Genomic DNA, 20,615 nt, shown 5'->3' on the forward strand with positions numbered 1-20,615 from the left:
CCTTTATTACCTCTTGTGTTATTTATGTTTACCCCATATTTGTTCCCACTACTGCACCTTAAACTGGAGTCCTTAATCTCGTTATATGCAAAATATAATGACAATAAAGGCCATTCTATTCTATTCTAGTGTCCATCCATCCATCCTTTTTCTACCGTTTATTCCCTTCGTGGTGGCGGGGGGGCGCTGGAGCCTATCTCAGCTACAATCGGGCGGAAGGCGGCGTACACCGTGGACAAGTCACCACCTCATCAACACAGATAGACAACATTGACACTCACACACTCAGGCCAATTTAGTGTTGCCGATCAACCTATCTCCAGGTGCAAGCCTTTGGAAGTGAGAGGAAGCCTGAGTACCCAGAGGGAACCCACGCACTCACGGGGAGAACATGCAAACTCCACACAGAAAGAACCCCGAGCGCAGGATCGAGCCCAGGACCTTCGTATTGTGAGGCAGACGCACTAACCCCTGTCCCACCATGCTCAGTATCCATCCATCCATCCATTTTTACCGCTTATTCCCTTTCGGGGTCGCGGGGGGCGCTGGAGCTTATCTCAGTTACAATCGGGCGGAAGGCGGCATACACCCTGGACAAGTCACCACCTCACCAACACAGATAGACAACATTGACACTCACACACTCAGGCCAATTTAGTGTTGCCTATCAACCTATCTCCAGGTGCAAGCCTTTGGAAGTGAGAGGAAGCCTGAGTACCCAGAGGGAACCCACGCAGTCACGGGGAGAACATGCAAACTCCGAGCGCAGGATCGAGCCCAGGACCTTCGTATTGTGAGGCAGACGCACTAACCCCTGTATCCACCATGCTCAGTAGTGTCTTGTATTACAGCTTGTAGTACAGTCTTTCCTCCACTAGAGACCGATAGCGCTCCGAGTAACCCCAGGACAGCAACACGGCGAAAGTGTGAAGAAGTTATCAGGTGCTTGAGGTGCGTTGTGCTTTTCTCCTAGTCGGCGTCATTTTGGAGCAAATCAAAGGTAAAGAACATTCTAGCAAAGGACGCTTACACTCTGTAGCCTGCATGCGCTGATATAACTTGTACTTCTTGTCAACTTGTCTGGGGAACATGTTTGTTACAATCTAGCCTTAGCTCAGTTTAAATTACTCCAAATAGTAACGTGGAAATAATAGCGAACATTCGAGCAAAAACATTAGAATATGAAGATATAGTTGACGTAAAACGCCTACAATGGTGTCATTTTGACAGTTTAGTTCCGTTCCTAATGGTTCTGTCGTTACCGGAAGTGACGATGGCATGTTTCCGCTCGCTGTTCCGCTTGTTATTTGGTGGATATAAAATATTTAAAGCTCTCAAAATAAATCCACTTCAAAGAAAGTATGGATAGTTAATTAAAACATTTAATAAGACCAAGTAATGAATTATTTTTAAAACAATTATTACAACCACAATAAACGTGAACATTAAGATTTTCGTACAGGCAGAATTTTGGACACACCCATCCATCCATGACTACCGCTTGTCCCTTTACATTACACTGCAAAAAGTCAGTGTTCAAAAACAAGAAAATATAAAATTCAAATAATGTGGGGTATTTTACTTGATCTAAGCAAAATGATCTGCCAATAGAACAAGAACATTTGGCTTGTCAAGACTTTACGAAATAAGTAAAATTAGTTAACCACAATGAACCCCAAAATACCTTTTAAATAAGTATATTCTCACTAATAACAAGTGCACTTTTCTTGGTAGAAAAAAAAATTAGACCTTTTTCCTTAATATGTTAAAAAACCCTGCCTTCCGCCCGATTGTAGCTGAGATAAGCGCCAGCGCCCCCCGCGACCCCACAAGGGAATAAGCGGTAGAAAATGGATGGATGGATGTTAAAAATATTCTTAAATTAAGTAAATGCTAGTGCCATTATCTTGACATTATGATATCGCCCGGCATTTAATTTCTTGAAACCAGCAAACTTACACTGAAAACTGGTTTATTATTATACATACATATATATATATATATATATATATATATATATATATATATATATATATATATATATACACATGTATGTATATATATATATATATATGTATATGTGTATATATATATATATACATATGTATGTATATATATATATGTATATGTGTATATATATATATGTATATATATATAATACATATATATGTATGTATATGCATGTATATACATATATATTTATGTATGTATATACATATATATACATATATATGTATATATACATATATATGTATATATGTATATATATATATATATATATATATATATCTCTACATATATATATCTACATATATATATATGTATGTATATATTTATATATATGTATATACATACATAAATATATAGATATGTATATTTACATATATATATGTGTGTATATATGTATGTATATATGTATGCATATGTATATATGTGTATATTTATATATATATATGTATATATATGTGTGTATATATATATATATGTGCGTGTGTGTGTATATATGTATGTATATATGTGTATATATATGTGTGTGTGTATGTATATATGTATGCATATGTATATATATATATATATATATATATATATGAGTATATTTATATATATATGTATATATATGTGTGTATATATTTATGTGTGTATATATGTATGTATATATGTGTATATATATATATGTGTGTGTATATATATATATATATATATTTGTGTATATATATATTTGTATATATATATGTATGTATGTGTGTGTATATATATATATATACATATATTTGTGTATATATATATATATATTTGTATATATATATGTATGTGTGTGTATATATATATATATATATATATATATATATACATATATTTGTGTATATATATATATATATATATATATATATATATATATATATATATATATATATATATATATATATAAACTAAGGCCCAGCCTTAATTTAGTGCAACATCCAGGTACTGGCTGTCCACTCAAGTACACTATAAATGCACTAATGCATGTAAAATAGTAAGTGTGAACTGAAATATAGTCAGTTATGCTGTTTTAATAATGCTTCACAGAGGTTTTAACCCGCTGACTTGTTTTTTGTTGACCAAACAAAAAAATAATTGTCTAATGAGGAGAAAGGTCATCCAGATCTAATGTGTCCATGTCACTAAACATGACCTCATCAAGCATCAGAGCTAGGACTTAATATTAATACTCTCTATATGATTCCTTGTACTTTTAAAGGTATTGTGAGTTCCTTTTACCACCATAAATGACCATCTCTCATACTTTAGGCTGAAATCCTCTTTAAGGGTGACAAAGGTCAGCTGATGCCAGGATAAGCCTTAGCCTAGAGGAGATAACCAGGTTGCAAGAAGCCGGCATACATGCGCTACTACACAGACTGCTGACTAAATGCAGGTCAGATTTTTCTCTTGACATTGTATTCAGGATTCTAGCTACTGGCCGCCGATTATTACATGCTGATCCGTCTGTTTTGTTCACCAGGATGGCACAGTGGGGTGCCATATTCTCAATTATTGTGGCTCTTGCTGGGGCAGCACTTTTGGCTTCCGTGCACAAGATCGATGAAGGCCACACTGGAGTTTACTACAGGTGGGTGAGCAGCACGCTTGGATGTTTTTTGCCTGACATATCAAGAGGTGTTTAGTCTGTTTAGCTGTGAAACTGAGCCATCTGCTTCAAATCTGTTTTTGAATTAGGACTGGGCGGTGGCAGAGGGGTTAGTGCGTCTGCCTCACAATATAAAGTTCCTGCAGTCCTGGGTTCAAATCCAGGCTCGGGATCTTTCTGTGTGGAGTTTGCATGTTCTCCCCGTGAATGCGTGGGTTCCCTCCGGGTACTCCGGCTTCCTCCCACCTCCAAAGACATGCACCTGGGGATAGGTTGATTGGCAACACTAAATTGGCCCTAGTGTGTGAATGTGAGTGTGAATGTTGTCTGTCTATCTGTGTTGGCCCTGTGATGAGGTGGCCACTTGTCCAGGGTGTAGCCCGCCTTCCGCCCAATTGTAGCTGAGATAGGCGCCAGCGCCCCCCGCAACCCCAAAAGGGAATAAGCGGTAGTAAAAATGGATGGACTGGGCGATATATCCTTTTTTTCAATATCTCGATATTTTTAGGCCATATCACGATATGCGATATGTATCTCTATATTTTTGCCTTAGCCTTGAATGAACACTTGATGCATATAATCACACCAGTATGATGATTCTGTGTCTACAATAAAACATTCTTCTTCATACTGCATTAATATATGCTCATTTTAAACTTCCATGCAGAGAGGGAAATCACAACTAAGTCAATTGACCAAAACTGTATTCTTTAAACAGTTATTAAAGGCCTACTGAATTGAGATTTTCTTATTCAAACGGGGATAGCAGGTCAATTTTATGTGTCATACTTGATCATTTCGCGATATTGCCATATTTTTGCTGAAAGGATTTAGTAGAGAACATCGACGATAAAGTTCTCAACTTTTGGGGCTGATAAAAAAGCCTTGCCTGTACCGGAAGTAGCAGACGATATGCGGGTGATGTCACGGGTTGTGGAGCTCCTCACATCTGAACATTGTTTACAATCATGGCCACCAGCAGCGAGAGCGATTCGGACAGAGAAAGCGACGATTTCCCCATTAATTTGAGCGATGATGAAAGATTTATGGATGAGGAAAGTGAGATTCATGTCATTGCAAAACAGAAAGTGCAAGATTGTCAGAGACATTTTACAACAAGCTATTAGTGCACTTTTGTGCATGATGTCACTAAGATGAAATATCAAAACAATACTAAATTAAAGTGCACTGTTTGTACAGAACGCCACTACAATGGTTTGAAACAAATAAAGTGCACTTTTGTGCATGATGTCACACAAGATATTTCAATACCTGTTAAATAAAAATGAGCTGCATAATCAGAAATCAAATCTCTATGTGGTGGGTTACTGCAGACGTTATCTCCTTATGTTGTTGACTATTTTTTTCATACGATGTTGATGTGGAAATGGTTGCCTCGGCATTTTGTTGGTGTGGCACCGAATGGAGATGTTGACATGCGGAGTAAGAACTCTTCATTCTCTAGCAGGTGACATTTCAAATGATACCACACATTAGCAGTAATGCAACTTTTTTGTAGCAACGCTTTTGCCCCACGCTTGACAAATTACGGTTGTCTGTTCGACATATTCCCGCTTGAAGCCAAACCACCGCCAGACGATGGAGCCCCTGTTGTTTTTCTTGGGAATGAATTCTTCCTTCATTTGTTACCAGATTCGCACCTTCTTTCTCTCGTATTACCGCTCGCACCACAGCTAACGTTACCCATGCTGCTACCTCTCTGCTCCGCGATGGCGTATACGTATGTGACGTATGTAAGAAGGTGGGCTTGCTGTCTGTGAGAAGGAGGGACAATAAAGAGTGGGAAGAGCCTGTAGTTCAGTTTTGAAACCAAGAGCTACATCTTGGGTACTGATTAATGCCAAGGGCTACCAGTTTGATACAATTTTAAATACATTTCCAGAAATAGCCAATTTGCTCAATTTACTTTTAACTCTTAAGTTATTATTAATAATTAATGATATTTATCTTTGTGGAAACACTGATCATCTTAATGACTTCTCACAATAAATATATATATAAAGAGATAAATATTTTTATAAATATATTTCGACTCTTTAAAATTCAAAATTCAACCGAAAAAAAGAAGAGAAAAACTAGCTAATTTGAATCTTGTTGAAAAAATTAAAAAAATAATTTATGGAACATCATGAGTAATTTTTGCTGATTAAAATTCATTTTAGAATTTTGATGACATGTTTTAAATTGGTTAAAATCCAATCTGCACTTTGTTAGAATATATAACAAATTGGACCAAGCTGTATTTCTAACAAAGACAAATAATATTTTTTGAATTTTAATCATAATAAGTTTGAAGAAATATTTCACAAATATTCCTCGTCGAAAAAACAGAAGCTAAAAATGAAGAATTCAATTAAAATGGATTTATTATTCTTTACAATTAAAAAAATAAATTTACTTGAACATTGATTTAAATTATCAGGAAAGAAGAGGAAGGAATTTAAAAGGTAAAAAGGTATATGTGTTTAAAAAAGTCCAAAAATCATTTTTAAGGTTGTACTTTTTCGCTAAAATTGTCTTTCTGAAAGTTATAAGAAGCTAAGTGAAACAATAAATGAATTTATTTAAACAAGTGAAGACCGAGTCTTTAAAATATTTTCTTTGATTTTCAAATTCTATTTGAGTTTTGTCTCTCTTAGAATTAAAAATGTCGAGCAAAGCGAGACCATCTAGTAAATAAATAACATTTAAAAAATAGAGGCAGCTCACTGGTAAGTGCTGCAATTTGAGCTATTTTTAGAACAGGCCAGCGGGCGACTCATCTGGTCCTTACGGGCGAGCTGGTGCCCGCGGGCACCGCTTTGGTGACCCCTGCTGTACTGTAATGCCAGCAGCTAAAAGCAACTGCGTGAGAACATATACTCGAATATCACGATATAGTCATTTTCTATATCGCACAGAGACAAATATATCGATATATCGAGTATATCGATATATCGCCCAGCCCTTTTTGGGCTTTTGATGAAATTCCTTTTTTAGACTTACACATTTAACAAGTTCATAGTTATCTGCGAGCTTGCGTCATGTGAATTAGACTTAAAGATAATTTGTGTATTGATTCTAGAAAATACTAAGAATTCGGCAGAACACTAAATAGTCTCTGTAGAATTTAGTGTTATTTTTCTCTGTGATTATTGTAATCGAAAACATATAATAATAATAATAAATGGGTTGTACTTGTATAGCGCTTTTCTACCTTCAAGGTACTCAAAGCGCTTTGACACTACTTCCACATTTACCCATTCACACACACATTCACACACCGATGGAGGGAGCTGCCATGCAAGGCGCCAACCAGCACCCATCAGGAGTTCATCTATAATTTCAAGGTTTTTTGTTTGTGTTCAAAAAGTTGTAAGAATTAGTGTTTTTAAAGATAAAATTGCATCTTCATATTTTATGATTTCTTATTTGTTTTTTCAAAGTGTTTTGTGTGACACTATGTAATGTGCATTCACATTAAGTAATTATTTTCCGAGCGTTTATGTTTTTTGACATGAATGTTGGGAGTTGTATCTCCAGTTTACCACCAGGTGGCGTTCCCATCCCAGCATGTTGGTTGATATTGTAGACATTCTGCATCACACACGGAAGCAGGGAAGCCTTATCATTTCTGTGTCCTTTTTACAGGACCACGCAAAATCTGTCCGAGGCCTGATCCATGTTTCATCTTTGACAGCTACGACAAGCGTGCTTTTATTTTGAAAGCTGATTTTACTGGCTGGAAGATGCATTACGTTGCTTTAGCGGTCTGCAGAATCTTAGCAACGATTTAAAATGGCGAAAATAAGGATTATTGTCTAAAATGTGTGAGGTATATGACAAAAGTGCAAGGTGGAGCTTTTGTCAAGGATTTGGCGCACATTTTAAATTTGGATACACACGTCTGTTTTTGCTGCTCTCCAGGTAGGGCTGGCCGATATGGCCTTTTTTTAATATCTCGATATTTTTAGGCCATATCGCGATACACAATATTTATTTCGATATTTTGCCTTAGCCTTGAATTAACTCTTGATGCATATAATCACAGCAGTATGATGATTCTATGTGTCTAAATTAAAACATTCTTCTTCATACTGCATTAAAGGCCTACTGAAACCCACTACTACTGACCACGCAGTCTGATAGTTTATATATCAATGATGAAATATTAACATTGCAACACATGCCAATACGGCCTTTTTAGTTTACTAAATTGCAATTCAAAATTTCCCGCGAAGTGTCGTGTTGAAAACGTGGTGGTATGATGACATTTGACATTATTTTCCAGCCCGATTCAAGCTATAAATAGTCTGCTTTAATCGCATAATTACACAGTATTCTGGACATCTGTGTTGCTGAAGCTTTTGCAATTTGTTCAATTAATAATGGAGAAGTCAAAGTGGAAAGATGGAGGTGGGAAGCTTTTAGCCTTTAGCCGCACAAACACACGGTGTTTCCTTGTTTAAAATTCCCGTAGGTGAAGCTTTACTATGGATCAGAGCGGTCAAGCGAACATGGATCCCGACTATATGTCTACCGGTAGTTTTCGGTGAGAAAATTGTGGTATAAAGTCGCCTCTTACCGGAGATCAGCGGAGCTTGCGCCGTCCATTCAGCTGCGTGACTTCCCTCAGAGACTCTGGCGTCAAGACACCCGTGGCCACACCCCTCCGACTTTCAGGTACTATTAAATCTCACTAAAACACTAGCAACACAATAGCAGATAAGGGATTTTCCAGAATGATCCTAGTAAATGTGTCTAAAAACATCTGAATCGCTCTCACTTGCCCTTGCCTGTTTTTTTTGTTTTTTTTACTTGTCCTTAACTATCAATATCCTCATCCAAGAATCTTTCATCCTCGCTCAAATTAATGGGGAAATTGTCGCTTTCTCGGTCCGAATTGCTCTACTGCTGGTGGCTCACATTGTAAACTATGTGAGGATGTGAGGAGCCCTACAACCCGTGACGTCACGCGCACATCGTCTGCGACTTTCGGTAAAGGCAAGGCTTTTTCATTAGCAACCAAAAGTTGCGAACTTTATCGTGGATGTTCTCTACTAAATCCTTTCAGAAAAATATGGCAATATCGCGAAATGATCAAGTATGACACATAAAATGGACTTGCTATCCTCGTTTAAATAAGAAAATCTCATTTCAGTAGGCCTTTAAGTGCGACCCATGGCTCATTTATTTATTGGCACGTTATATCCAAGGTGTATTCCAACTGCCCTAGATACTTTCGGTAACAATTTTGTTTGCCAATGGAAGGAGATTTTTCTTGTATAATTGTGGCCAAATTTAAAAATCTCAGGAACGTTCGACTGGTGCTGTTGTATTTTTTATTTGTCTTCTCTGTTATGTCTTTGTTGAGTTTGTTTTACAATCTGTCTTAAATGACTTGGGTCACTTGTGTTTGCAATCCAGGGGAGGAGCTCTCTTGACCGCCACCAGTGGACCTGGTTTCCATCTTATGCTTCCATTCATCACCACCTACAAGTCTGTTCAGGTGATCCAAGTAGTGACAATATTATGTATTGTACAAACCCCGTTTCTATATGAGTTGGTAAATTCTGTTAGATGTAAATATAAATCATGTGTATGTACATATGTATATGTATGTATATACCTGTATATCAACTTTGTATGGTTTGTTGCTGTGTGTTTTTATTTTGTCAAATTTTAACACTGTCTCTGTACTGTTTTTCATGCAGCGTCTTCAATTGTTGTAGACATGTTGAAGTCATTCATAATTACTTTTTTGGCGTCTTGTTTTGCACATCACCATTGTTCGGTCGATGAATAACCTTTTTAATCCAAACTAAATCCAAACAAAGATGTTCCTCTACCCCAGGGGTCGGCAACCTAAAATGTTGAAGAAGCCATATTGGACCAAAAATACAAAAACAAATTTGTCTGGAGCCGCAAAAAAATAAAAGCCATATTACATACAGATAGTGTGTCATTAGATATAAATTTAATTAAGATGACCAAATCAGCTCAAATATAGCTACAAATGAGGCATAATGATGCAATATGTACATATAGCTAGCCTAAATAGCATGTTAGCATCGATTAGCTTGCAGTCATGCAGTGAACAAATATGCCTGATTAGCACTCCACACAAGTCAATAACGTCAACAAAACTCACCTTTGTGCATTAATGCACAACATTAAAAGTTTGGTGGACAAAATGAGACAGAAAAAGAAGAGGCATAAAACACATCTTAGAAAGTTGGAGAAAGTTGTACATGTAAACCAGGGGTCACCAACGCGGTGCCCGCGGGCCCCAGGTTGCTCGTAAGGACCAAATGAGTCGCCCGCTGGCCTGTTCTAAAGATAGCTCAAATAGCAGCACTTACCAGTGAGCTGCCTTTCTTTTTAAACTTGTATTTATTTACTAGCAAGCTGGTCTCGCTTTGCTCGACATTTTTATTTCTAAGAGAGACAAAACTCAAATAGAATTTGAAAATCCAACAAAATATTTTAAAGACTTAGTCTTCACTTGTTTAAATAAATTCATTTATTTTTTTTACTTTGCTTCTTATAACTTTCAGAAAGACAATTTTAGAGAAAAAGTACAACCTTAAAAATTATTTTAGGATTTTTAAACCATTTTAACTTTTAAATTCCTTTCTCTTCTTTCCTGACAATTTAAATCAATGTTCAAGTACATTTTTTTTTTTTAATGTAAAGAAAAATAAATAAATTTTAATTTAATTCTTCATTTTAGTTTCCGTTTTTTCGAAGAAGAATATTTGTGAAATATTTCTGCAAACTTATTATGATTAAAATAAAAAAAATATATATTCTGGCTAATCTAGAAAATCTGTAGAAACAAATTTAAATCTTATTTCAAAATCTTTTGAATTTTAAAACTTTTGTTCAAAATCTAGAAGAAATACAGCTTGGTCCAATTTGTTATATATTCTAAAAAAATGCTGATTGGATTTTAACCTGCTTAAAACATGTCATCAAAATTCTAAAATTAATCTTAATCAGGAAAAATACTAATGATGTTACATAAACTCTTTTTTAAATTTTTTCAAAAAGATTCAAATTAGGTATTTTTTCTCTTCTTTTTTTCGGTTGAATTTTAAAGTGTCGAAATTGAAGATAAACTCTGTTTCAAAATTAAATTTTAATTTTTTTTCCTGTTTTCTCCTCTTTTAAACCGTTCAATTAAGTGTTTTTTTCATCATTTATTCTCTACAAAAAAACCTTCCATAAAAGGAAAAAAATGTACGACGGAATGACACACAGAAATACCCATTTTTACATATATATATTTACGTATTAAAGGTAAATTGAGCAAATTGGCTATTTCTGGCAATTTATTTAAGTGTGTATCAAACTGGTAGCCCTTCGCATGAATCAGTACCCAAGAAGCTCTTGGTTTCAAAAAGGTTGGTGACCCCTGATGTAAACAAACTAGGGTGAGTTCAAGGACCGCCAAAAATAGTAGGACAAAACGGCGCTCGCCAAATACTCGAATCAGTGAAGCATGTTTAATATAAACAGTGTGCTTTGTAACAATTAGGGAGGTTCGTGTCATGTTTGTCCTCCTACAGAAACTATAATAAAACAAAAAATATATTTTTTTCCCCTCATCTTTTTCCGTTTTTCATACATTTTTGAAAAGGCTCCAGAGAGCCACTAGGGTGGCGCTAAAGAGCCACATGCGGCTCGCCGACCCCCACTCTACACTCTTTTTGGCGCCAATTGTTCTTTGGGTTTTGTTGGTTTGGCTTCCGTTGTGCTCGCCGACTTCGCTGTAATGGCAGACTGCTTTCGTCGTGAAGGTATTTCAAGTGACAAAAAAATGCAACTGCAATGCTGCTGTAATTACATTAGCTGTAGCCCCGATGTTAAAATGACAATATTAACAATAGAAAATAATATCGTACCATAGACCATTTTGTCGTACTACAATATATGTATATTGTTGTATTGCACAGCATTACTGGGTTCCCTCACCATTAATTAGTCATGAATTTGACTAAATTTCTCCTAGCATCTGTAAAATGGTATAAATTGTATTATTCCTGCCTTGTAGACGACACTGCAGACCGATGAGGTGAAGAATGTCCCCTGTGGCACGAGGTAGGCTTCCTATTTTGTTATTTTCAGTAGTATCACATTTTACACTCCATGCATGCATGTGTAATGATACACTCTGTATCGAATAGTTTTAGGTATTAGTAGTTTGACTAACTTTAAATATTGAAACTCTCGCTCAGTGGAGGAGTGATGATCTACTTTGATCGCATCGAGGTGGTCAACTACCTTGTTCCTTCAGCAGGTAGGAAATGCAATCATGTATAAAACAAGTGTGGATGTTGAGTGTCGGCCATCACGCCTGCCTCTTCCTTCTCTGCAGTGTTTGACATAGTGAAGAACTTCACTGCAGACTACGACAAAGCTTTGATATTCAACAAGGTGCACCACGAACTCAACCAGTTTTGCAGCGTCCACTCTCTGCAGGAGGTCTACATTGGCCTGTTTGGTATGTACAGAATGGGCCACTACTGCTTTAATGGAAGCACCTAATACTTAAAGTCAATCCTAAAAAGAATACACCCTTTGCTTTTCAGTGAATTTCCACTAAGTAGGAATATTTTCATAGCTGGAACAAAAAGAAAGCGGTTTACTACCTTCTAAATACGGTTTTCAACATTATGAGTGCGCTCAAGACATGAAATAACACCCTTTAGTCACCTCGGCACTCTTTTAATGTAATATAATAATACGGCTTGAGGTTCAGCCAATCAGTGGCCACAATACTGAGCAGTGTGATCGGACTGGTTTGCTCTCATCTAGAGACCAATACTACTGTAGTATCGCTTTTTTTTTTCAGTTCATTTAGTCATTTTTATGCTTGGCGAGGGATGACTAATAAAAATGGTTCTTGGAAGGTAAGTAGTGTTCCACTCTTACTGTTAAAACATACACTTTATGGACTCAAGTCTGGGGGGACATTTAAGGACTGCATCACATTTTTTATATGATTCATGGGTTTAGTTGCAGTGGTTCAGTCCAAAGTGCATTCTTATCTAACATCCTCCATCTTTTTCACAGACCAAATTGATGAAAACCTCAAAATAACATTGCAAGAAGATCTAACAAGCATGGCACCTGGTCTCATCATACAGGTACTGTAAAAATCTTTGAAAATACACTGACCCGAAAAGCTTTGTTTAGTTTGATATTTTGTAATTACTGTGCTGCCTTGAATTGCCGCTGGGGCGCTAATTAATTTAAAGCCTCTTCTCACTCCGGCGTTTACCAAAGGCATGCGGTAAAGGCAAGCCTGGTGTAGGCTCGTGTGTTTCTAGTTGTCACAGCAGCAGCAGTAAATTGGACAAAGTGCTTAAGTGGCGCTGGTGCAGTGTTATTTAGGATTCGATGGGCCATTCGTGTTGATGCTAATCTTTGAATGTTAGCGGAGTTTAACAATCTATATTTTTGGAGATTTAAACAGTGATGGTGGTGTTGTGGTTTTCGGTAAAAGATTTTGAGCGATTGTGCAAAGTTTTCAATGGCCTCAGTGTCATTTTGCTTGCCTGCAACCAACATGTTATACAATAATAAAAACTACCGTATTTCCTTGAATTGCCGCCGGAGCGCTAATTAATTTAAAGCCTCTTCTCACTCCGGTGTTTACCAAAGGCATGCGGTAAAGGCAAGCATGCGCTAATTATTTTAAAACCTCTTCTCACTCCGGCACTTAACAAAGGCATGCAGTAAATGTAGGACGGTGCTTAAAAATTTGAGTGTGATGTAAGGATACCACCATGAAAAGCACATTTAATTAAAAAAAACTTTATTTTGGCCTTACTTTTACTCTTAAATGAAGTCCATGCACAGCTCCTTCTGATCAAAAGCATCAATAACTTGTTTATAAAAGTCTTCCTTTCTTCAGTTTTAAAAGTCTCTCTGTCTCGATGGAGATCTTCCTTTATTACCTCCTGCTTCGATTGAAAGTCCAGTTTAGAAAACTGTTTTATTTTAGATATGTAATCCTCCATGTTAAAAGTGCAAGCGAGAGGAATAAATAAACACACGCGCTCACTCTTGCTGCTTGTTGTCACTTCTTCTGCAGCCGAGTAGTCGCAAGAAGGATCACGAGTGCCCTCTACAACCAGGAGGCGGGAGTCATTTAATGACTCATATTTGACACACGCAGCTACGGTATATTAATAAAACATAGCTGCTTACTGTTCTTTTTTGCATATTCAGTAGCTTGGACCTTAAATCCTACCGAATAGCTCTTAGTCTTCTTCCCTTTATGCGATTTCAAATTATTGAAATCAGCCTTCTCCATTTTGAAAATGATGACAGGTGAAGTGTCACTCGTGACGTGACGAGTTTGACCCGGCGGAAATTCTAGGCCAGGGGTGCCCATTACGTCGATCGCGATCGACTGGTCGATCTCGGAGGGTGTGTCAGTCGATCTCAAGCCAGGCATTAAAAAATAGACATAAAAATGAGCAATCATCAATCATACCAAGACTTCACTTTCGTCAGTTGTTTGACATTCTCGGCACCCGAGGATCTTGTGAGATGACGCTGGCTGCTGCGAGCTCATATTTAAGAAAAAAATCACTAACAGGGCGGACGCAGAGAAACACATTTTATTTCTAGAGACTCCGTACCTACTGTCAAAACTCTAAAGACCGACTGCACAGTTCCTGTCTTCACCATAAAAGACCTGTTTCATCCTGCCTGTGCTAACAAAATAAGAGTCTCAGAAAGCTAGCGTGCACAAGCTAGCAAGCTAGGGAGTTTGATGCCAATGTATTTCTCCCCCGCCCTCAGCGACCGCTTTCTCACTTGCTTGCCCACCCGCACACTCACTGACGTCACTCACCTGCTGCCAGACATTAAAGGGCCACACACATATGCTACTCTCATAACAAAGTGTTTAAAAACGAGTATGCAAGTTGGACAAATGAGATGCCAAATCCAACCACTTTCATGTGGTATTGGACAGAAAGGAGGACTTTTTTTTTCCTCCATTTGAAAATGCGGACGTTATCAGCACCACTGTCTAATTCCAATGAATGCAAGTCATTAGAATCAAATACACCAACTTATATTCTTGTCTTAATGAAAGAAAGGAATCTATGTGTGTTAAACATGCTTGTATTATCATTAAACACCATTAACTTGTTAACAAAAATGTCTCTATCATAAATAAATAAATATAAATTATAAATAGGAATGAGGTAGATCTCCTCGACTTGGTCAATTGAAAAGTAGCTCGCCAGCAGAAAAAGTGTGAGCGCCCCTGTTCTAGGCATATGCTAACTATTTTGCGAAACGAGTTTGACCCGGCGGAAATTCTAGACTTGCGCTAATAAAAATAATATTTTGCTTAACGTGTTTGACCCGGCATTAATCCTGAGCCGGCAGTAATGCTAAGCATGTGCTAATTATTTAGCAAAACAAGATTGACCCGGAAGTAATTCTAGGCAGGCGCATACTATATACCCGGCGTCAATTCAAGGAAGTACGGTATCTATTTCAATAATGTGTTTTGCCAAGTAAGTAGAACCTCCTCCAATCACAAACCTAATTGGCTGTTAGTCAGGGTTCCTAATTGGGAAAGTTAGTATTTGGAAACAAGCTTTTCCATAAAAAAAGAGGATGCAACATGTTTACTAGAAACATTTACATGACAGTTCGATTGTAACTTCACTGGCCACTGCTTTATCCGGGATGGAGTTAATCCCATAATGGTAAATGTTCTCCCAACTACCACACATTTTCCTTCATCATTGATGAATTGATTTCATTATAACGACACGTTGATGTGTAAAAATTCTGGTGTTTGTAAACGTACCTTGCCTCACCTCTCCCTCACCTCATGTGTGGGAGGTTATATAAGGTGTCAAACTCAAAACAGCTGTAGGAGAATTAAGATTGGCTATAAACTGTGTCGGACTGCTACACCATTATTATACATATGTTACAAAACATTAACAACTTCAGACAAGTACACAAATACAAAAAATTCAAATAAGTCAAAAGTGTTCGGAACTGAACTATTTCCACTGTATTTATCTGTATTCTTTAAGTGCAATAGGTGTCTGAAGCAGCATTTTCAGAATCAGAAATACTTAGGGGAAATTCAACTTTTCAGCACAATCCTATTCAAGATCAGAAAAATATTACAGGAAGACAGAACAGGATCAAACATTACAGGAAGACAGAACAGGATCAAACATTACAGGGAGACAGAACAGGATCGCTGACGGGTCTGCCAACTTCCGGCGCCCCTTACAAAAAAAGTGAGATACAGGTAAACAATGGGGGGTGAGGAAAAATAAGCCTTGGCCTTTGGAGAGGGGGTCCAGACTGAGACCAAGGGGAAAAACAACTCATAGCCATAGCCCACATCCCTCTTACATGATTGTAAGAGGGAAGCATCAAAGAACACAAAGAACATTAAAGACATTAAAAGAGGAGAATTGATGCAACCAGCCATTTCTACATACAGCTATGTATAAAAAGTAAAAAAAACATATACACTCGTGGGCTCTGCGGTGTTCCACACCTTCGTCTGCTGGGGTGGAGGGAGCATGGCCAGAGACAGGAGCAGACCCAACAAAGCAACTAATAACTCTCGGCCGCCCACTAACTCGGCCAGTGTCCAGTCCGCATGGATGAGCGAGGATGCGTCTAAGGAGACCTGCTCATTCAGCCAAGACACTGTGAAGCTTGTCCGCTCCGCAGCCCTGTCTCTTCATCGACATCTCCTCCAGTCTCTCTAAACGGACTCTGGTGTGGCATAGACCCAGTAGCTGGTCTATGCCACACCAGGTCTGGTGTGGCTGGTCTAACCCTAACCCATGGCCTAAAGGCTCCCGGGAGGCAGATCCAGAAGTCCACAAAAAAACCACCGCAAAAGTCATGAAAGTGCCACCTCTTGTCACACAGTCTCAAAGGGTCCCGAACTAAAAGGCAAAAAAATATATATTCGGATTATAACTCGCAGTTTTTTTCATAGTTTGGCCGGTGGTGCAACTTATACTCAGGAGCGACTTATGTGTGAAATTATTAGATAGTACTTTATTTATTCCGTCAGGAGAGTTTCTTCAGGAACTAACACATTACCGTAAAATATTAAATAATATTATGTATCTCATTCGCGGAAGAGACGAAGAAAATGTCACCAATCGTCACACACACGTCAACCAATAACAATTCGGCGGGGGAGGGTCATGGCAGAAGTGCATTGTGGGTCATGGAATGCTAACTGCTATATGCTACTGCCGTAGCTATTAAAATGCATCATTACATCGTTGGCGGTAACTTATAAAAACTGAGAAGGGCTGAACAAAAATGGCACCGAAAAGGAAATAATGTACTGCAGATTACAAGCTGGACGTAGTGAAATATGCAGCAGAAAACGACAAGAGGAAGCGGCGCATACCTTTTGGAGTTAGCAGAGTTGTTTAGAAGCGACATCGAGGAAGAAGATTTCATCGGATTTAGCGATTAGGAGTGACAGATTGTTTGGTAAACGTATAGCATGTTCTATATGTTATAGTTATTTGAATGACTCTGACCATATTATGTTACGTTAAAGGGGAACATTATCACAATTTCAAAAGGGTTAAAAACAATAAAAATCAGTTCCCAGTGGCTTGTTGTATTTTTTGATGTTTTTTTCAAAATTTTACCGGTCTCGGAATATCCCTAAATAAAGCTTTAAAGTGCCTTATTTTCGCTATCTTCGAAACCACTAGCCATTTCCCTGTGACGTCACACAGTGCTGCCAATGTAAACAAACAATGGGAATACCACAGCAAGATATAGTGACATTAGCTCGGATTCAGACTCGGATTTCAGCAGTTTAAGCGATTCAACAGATTACGCATGTATTGAAACAGATGGTTGGAGTATGAAAGTATTGAAGAAGAAACTGAAGCTATTGAGCGGATAGCTATTGACAGCTATTCATAACCAAAGCATGGCCGAATAGCTGCGTTAGCATCGCCGGTAAGATGTGCGGACCAAACGATCAGGACTTTCGCATCTCGTGACACTGGAGCAACTTAAATCCGTCGATTGGTAAGTGTTTTTTTCGCATTAAATGTGGGTGGAAGAAAACGTAATATAGTTGCAAATGCATCTACAGGTTATCCATACATCTCTGTGCCTTGTCTGCTTTAGCACCGCCGGTAATTAGCATGTTAGCATCGATTAGCGTAGCATATTAACATCGATTATCTGGCAGTCAACATCAACAAAACTCACCTTTGTGATTTCGTTGACTATTGTAGCAAATGCATTTGCAGGTTATCCATACATCTCTGTGCCATGTCTGCTTCAGCACCGCCGGTAAATGGCATGTTAGTATCGATTAGCATAGCATGATAGCATCGATCAGCTAGCAGTCACGCCGCGACCAAATATATCTGATGAGCACATAAGTCAACATCAACAAACTCACCTTTGTGATTTAGTTGACTTTATCGTTGCAAATGCATCTGCAGGTTATCCATACATCTCTGTGCCATGTCTGTCATCGTCGGCAAAATGTGGAGACACTTTGGTACATTCAATGGGGGTCTGGCGGCAGACACTTTGGCATCTTCGGGCCAGTGGTGCAACTTGAATCCCTCCCTGTTAGTGTTGTTACACCCTCCGACAACACACCGTCGAGGCATGATGTCTCCAAGGTTCCAAAAAATAGTCGAAAAAACGGAAAGTAACAGAGCTGAGACCCAATGTTTACAATGTGTTGAAAATGAAAATGGCGGCTGTGTTACCTCGGCAACGTCACATTCTGAAGTCATCGCCTCCAGAGCGATAAACAGAAAGGCGTTTAATTCGCCAAAATTCACCCATTTAGAGTTTGGAAATCGGTTAAAAAAATGTATGGTCTTTTTTCTGCACCATCAAGGTATATATTGACGCTTACATAGGTTTGGTGATAATGTTCCCCTTTAACATACCAGGCACCTTCTCCGTTGGTTATTTATGCCTCATATAACGTACACTAATTCAGCCTGTTGTTCACTATTTTTTATTTATTTTAAATTGCCTTTCAAATGTCTATTCTTGGTCTTGGATTTTATCAAATAAATTTCCCCCAAAAATGCGACTTATACTCCATTGCGACGTATATATGTTTTTTTTCCTTCTTTATTATGCATTTTCATCCGGTGCGACGTATACTCCGGAGCGACTTATAATCCGAAAAATACGGTAATAACACATGAAAACAAGAGGGAAACACAAAAGGATGACACAAGAGCACAGAGCTCCTGGCCTCATTTTGGAGAAAAAAAGATTAGTATAGTCTACTTTTTCCCCCTGAAAACTTGGCATCTTTTGGTTTACACAAGTGCATCATTATCAGGTGTCCTTTTCTTACTAGCAGCCAATTTTAGAATCTCATTTAAAAGTTGCCTTGCAGTTGGCTTCAAATCCAAAAAATATTCACGCAAAAACTAGCAAGAACACCACCGACCAGGGTTGTTTTAGAACAGTTGATAATTTGATTCAAAGGAGTCTGAGTCGACTATCAACCTCGCAGTCAAATTGTCAGACATTGAACCCCCTCTTTTCTCAGTGGGAACGAGGTGAGTTGAGCACCTGTGCCCCCCACGTACACCTTGGGTGTTGGAAGAATGTGCTTAGATGGGGCACGCAGGGCGTATCCGAACACGCCGTCGTCAAACACTGCGTCATTCGAGGGAGCTGAAGCTAGCCGTCGTCTCGTCTGAATTTTTAGACATGCGCTGACTTACCCCGAAGGTGTAATTTCGACAAGTTCACTCGGGCAGAAGGCCGACTTCACTGCTCCCATCTGGCAAAGGTAATGGTCCTTCTGCCTTCTACCTACGGAAAACATTGTTTTGGCTATTACTTCCTCTGGATCACAGATGTCAAACGCCAGATCCTGGCCGCAGGACTATTTAAAAAAATAATGTGCATCTTGCCTCCAAAGGGAATTTCAGTAAATAAGAACAGCAATACCGTCCCATTTTGACGCAATTTTTTTTCCATTTCAACCCCCATTATTTACTTTTTACTTTTTTCTTTAAATTGATCTCAACTCTGTACACTGCTGCTGGAATTTTAATTTTCCTGAAGGAACTCTCCTGAAGGAATCAATAAAGTACTATCCATCCATCCATGTAGCTCATACATACTTACTGTGTTACAATTGACACTAGAGGCTGCACTGGTATCAATAGGATGCATTGCAACAAAACTAACAAACAAGAGAAGAAATAATTAGGGACCGATGTCCCTTTGGGGCAGAGGGCCCCATTGAATTTATAAAGTTTTATTCCATCCCATCCATCCATTTTCTACCGCTTATTCCCTTTCGGGGTCGCGGGGGGCGCTGGCGCCTATCTCAGCTACAATCGGGCGGAAGGCGGGGTTACACCCTGGACAAATCGCCAGCTCATCGCAGGGCCAACACAGATAGACAGACAACATTCACACTCACATTCACACACTAGGGACCATTTAGTGTTGCCAATCAACCTATCCCCAGGTGCATGTCTTTGGAAGTGGGCGGAAGCCGGAGTACCCGGAGGGAACCCACGCATTCACGGGGAGAACATGCAAACTCCACAAAGAAAGAACCCGAGCCTGGATTTGAACCCAGGACTGCAGGACCTTCGTATTGTGAGGCAGACGCACTAGCCCCTCTGCCACCGTGAAGCCTAAAGTTTTATTATTATTCTTTATTATACTGTCGCTCTTTGAGCTGTAATTTGACCCCCTTAACATGCTTCAAATTTGACACACACATCAATACTGGCGAAAATTGCGATCTAATCAAAAAACCAAACCCCAAAACTCAAAATTGCACCCGAGCGCCCCATGGGAAGAAAACACAGACAAAACTGTCTGTAACTTCCAGTAGGAATGTCGGAGAAACATGAAACAAAAATTACTATGTAGGTCTCAGTTAGACCTATATTTCATACATTCACATCCCCCGGCTAAAATC

At 38.4% G+C, this 20,615-nt stretch overlaps 1 protein-coding gene across 3 annotated transcripts in view; it reads left to right on the top strand.

The window, feature by feature from the left end:
- The first annotated feature begins 869 nt into the window (after nt 1-869).
- Nucleotides 870-20,615, top strand: part of LOC133556785 (erlin-2-like) — a 52,307-nt gene continuing 32,561 nt past the window's right edge. Inside the window, exons 1-8 of one of the 3 annotated variants that reach the window (XM_061907055.1) lie at nt 870-1,000; nt 3,292-3,418; nt 3,506-3,613; nt 9,059-9,140; nt 11,688-11,734; nt 11,872-11,933; nt 12,012-12,137; nt 12,710-12,783. In XM_061907055.1, the coding sequence (XP_061763039.1) occupies nt 3,507-3,613; nt 9,059-9,140; nt 11,688-11,734; nt 11,872-11,933; nt 12,012-12,137; nt 12,710-12,783 (498 nt within the window). In that variant the 5' untranslated portion in view covers nt 870-1,000; nt 3,292-3,418; nt 3,506. The remainder of the gene's footprint in view (nt 1,001-3,291; nt 3,419-3,505; nt 3,614-9,058; nt 9,141-11,687; nt 11,735-11,871; nt 11,934-12,011; nt 12,138-12,709; nt 12,784-20,615) is intronic. The other 2 variants (XM_061907057.1, XM_061907058.1) reach the window with 2 other exon arrangements.

This window comes from Nerophis ophidion, linkage group LG07, assembly GCF_033978795.1.
Source record: "Nerophis ophidion isolate RoL-2023_Sa linkage group LG07, RoL_Noph_v1.0, whole genome shotgun sequence".
Lineage (NCBI taxonomy): Eukaryota > Metazoa > Chordata > Actinopteri > Syngnathiformes > Syngnathidae > Nerophis > Nerophis ophidion.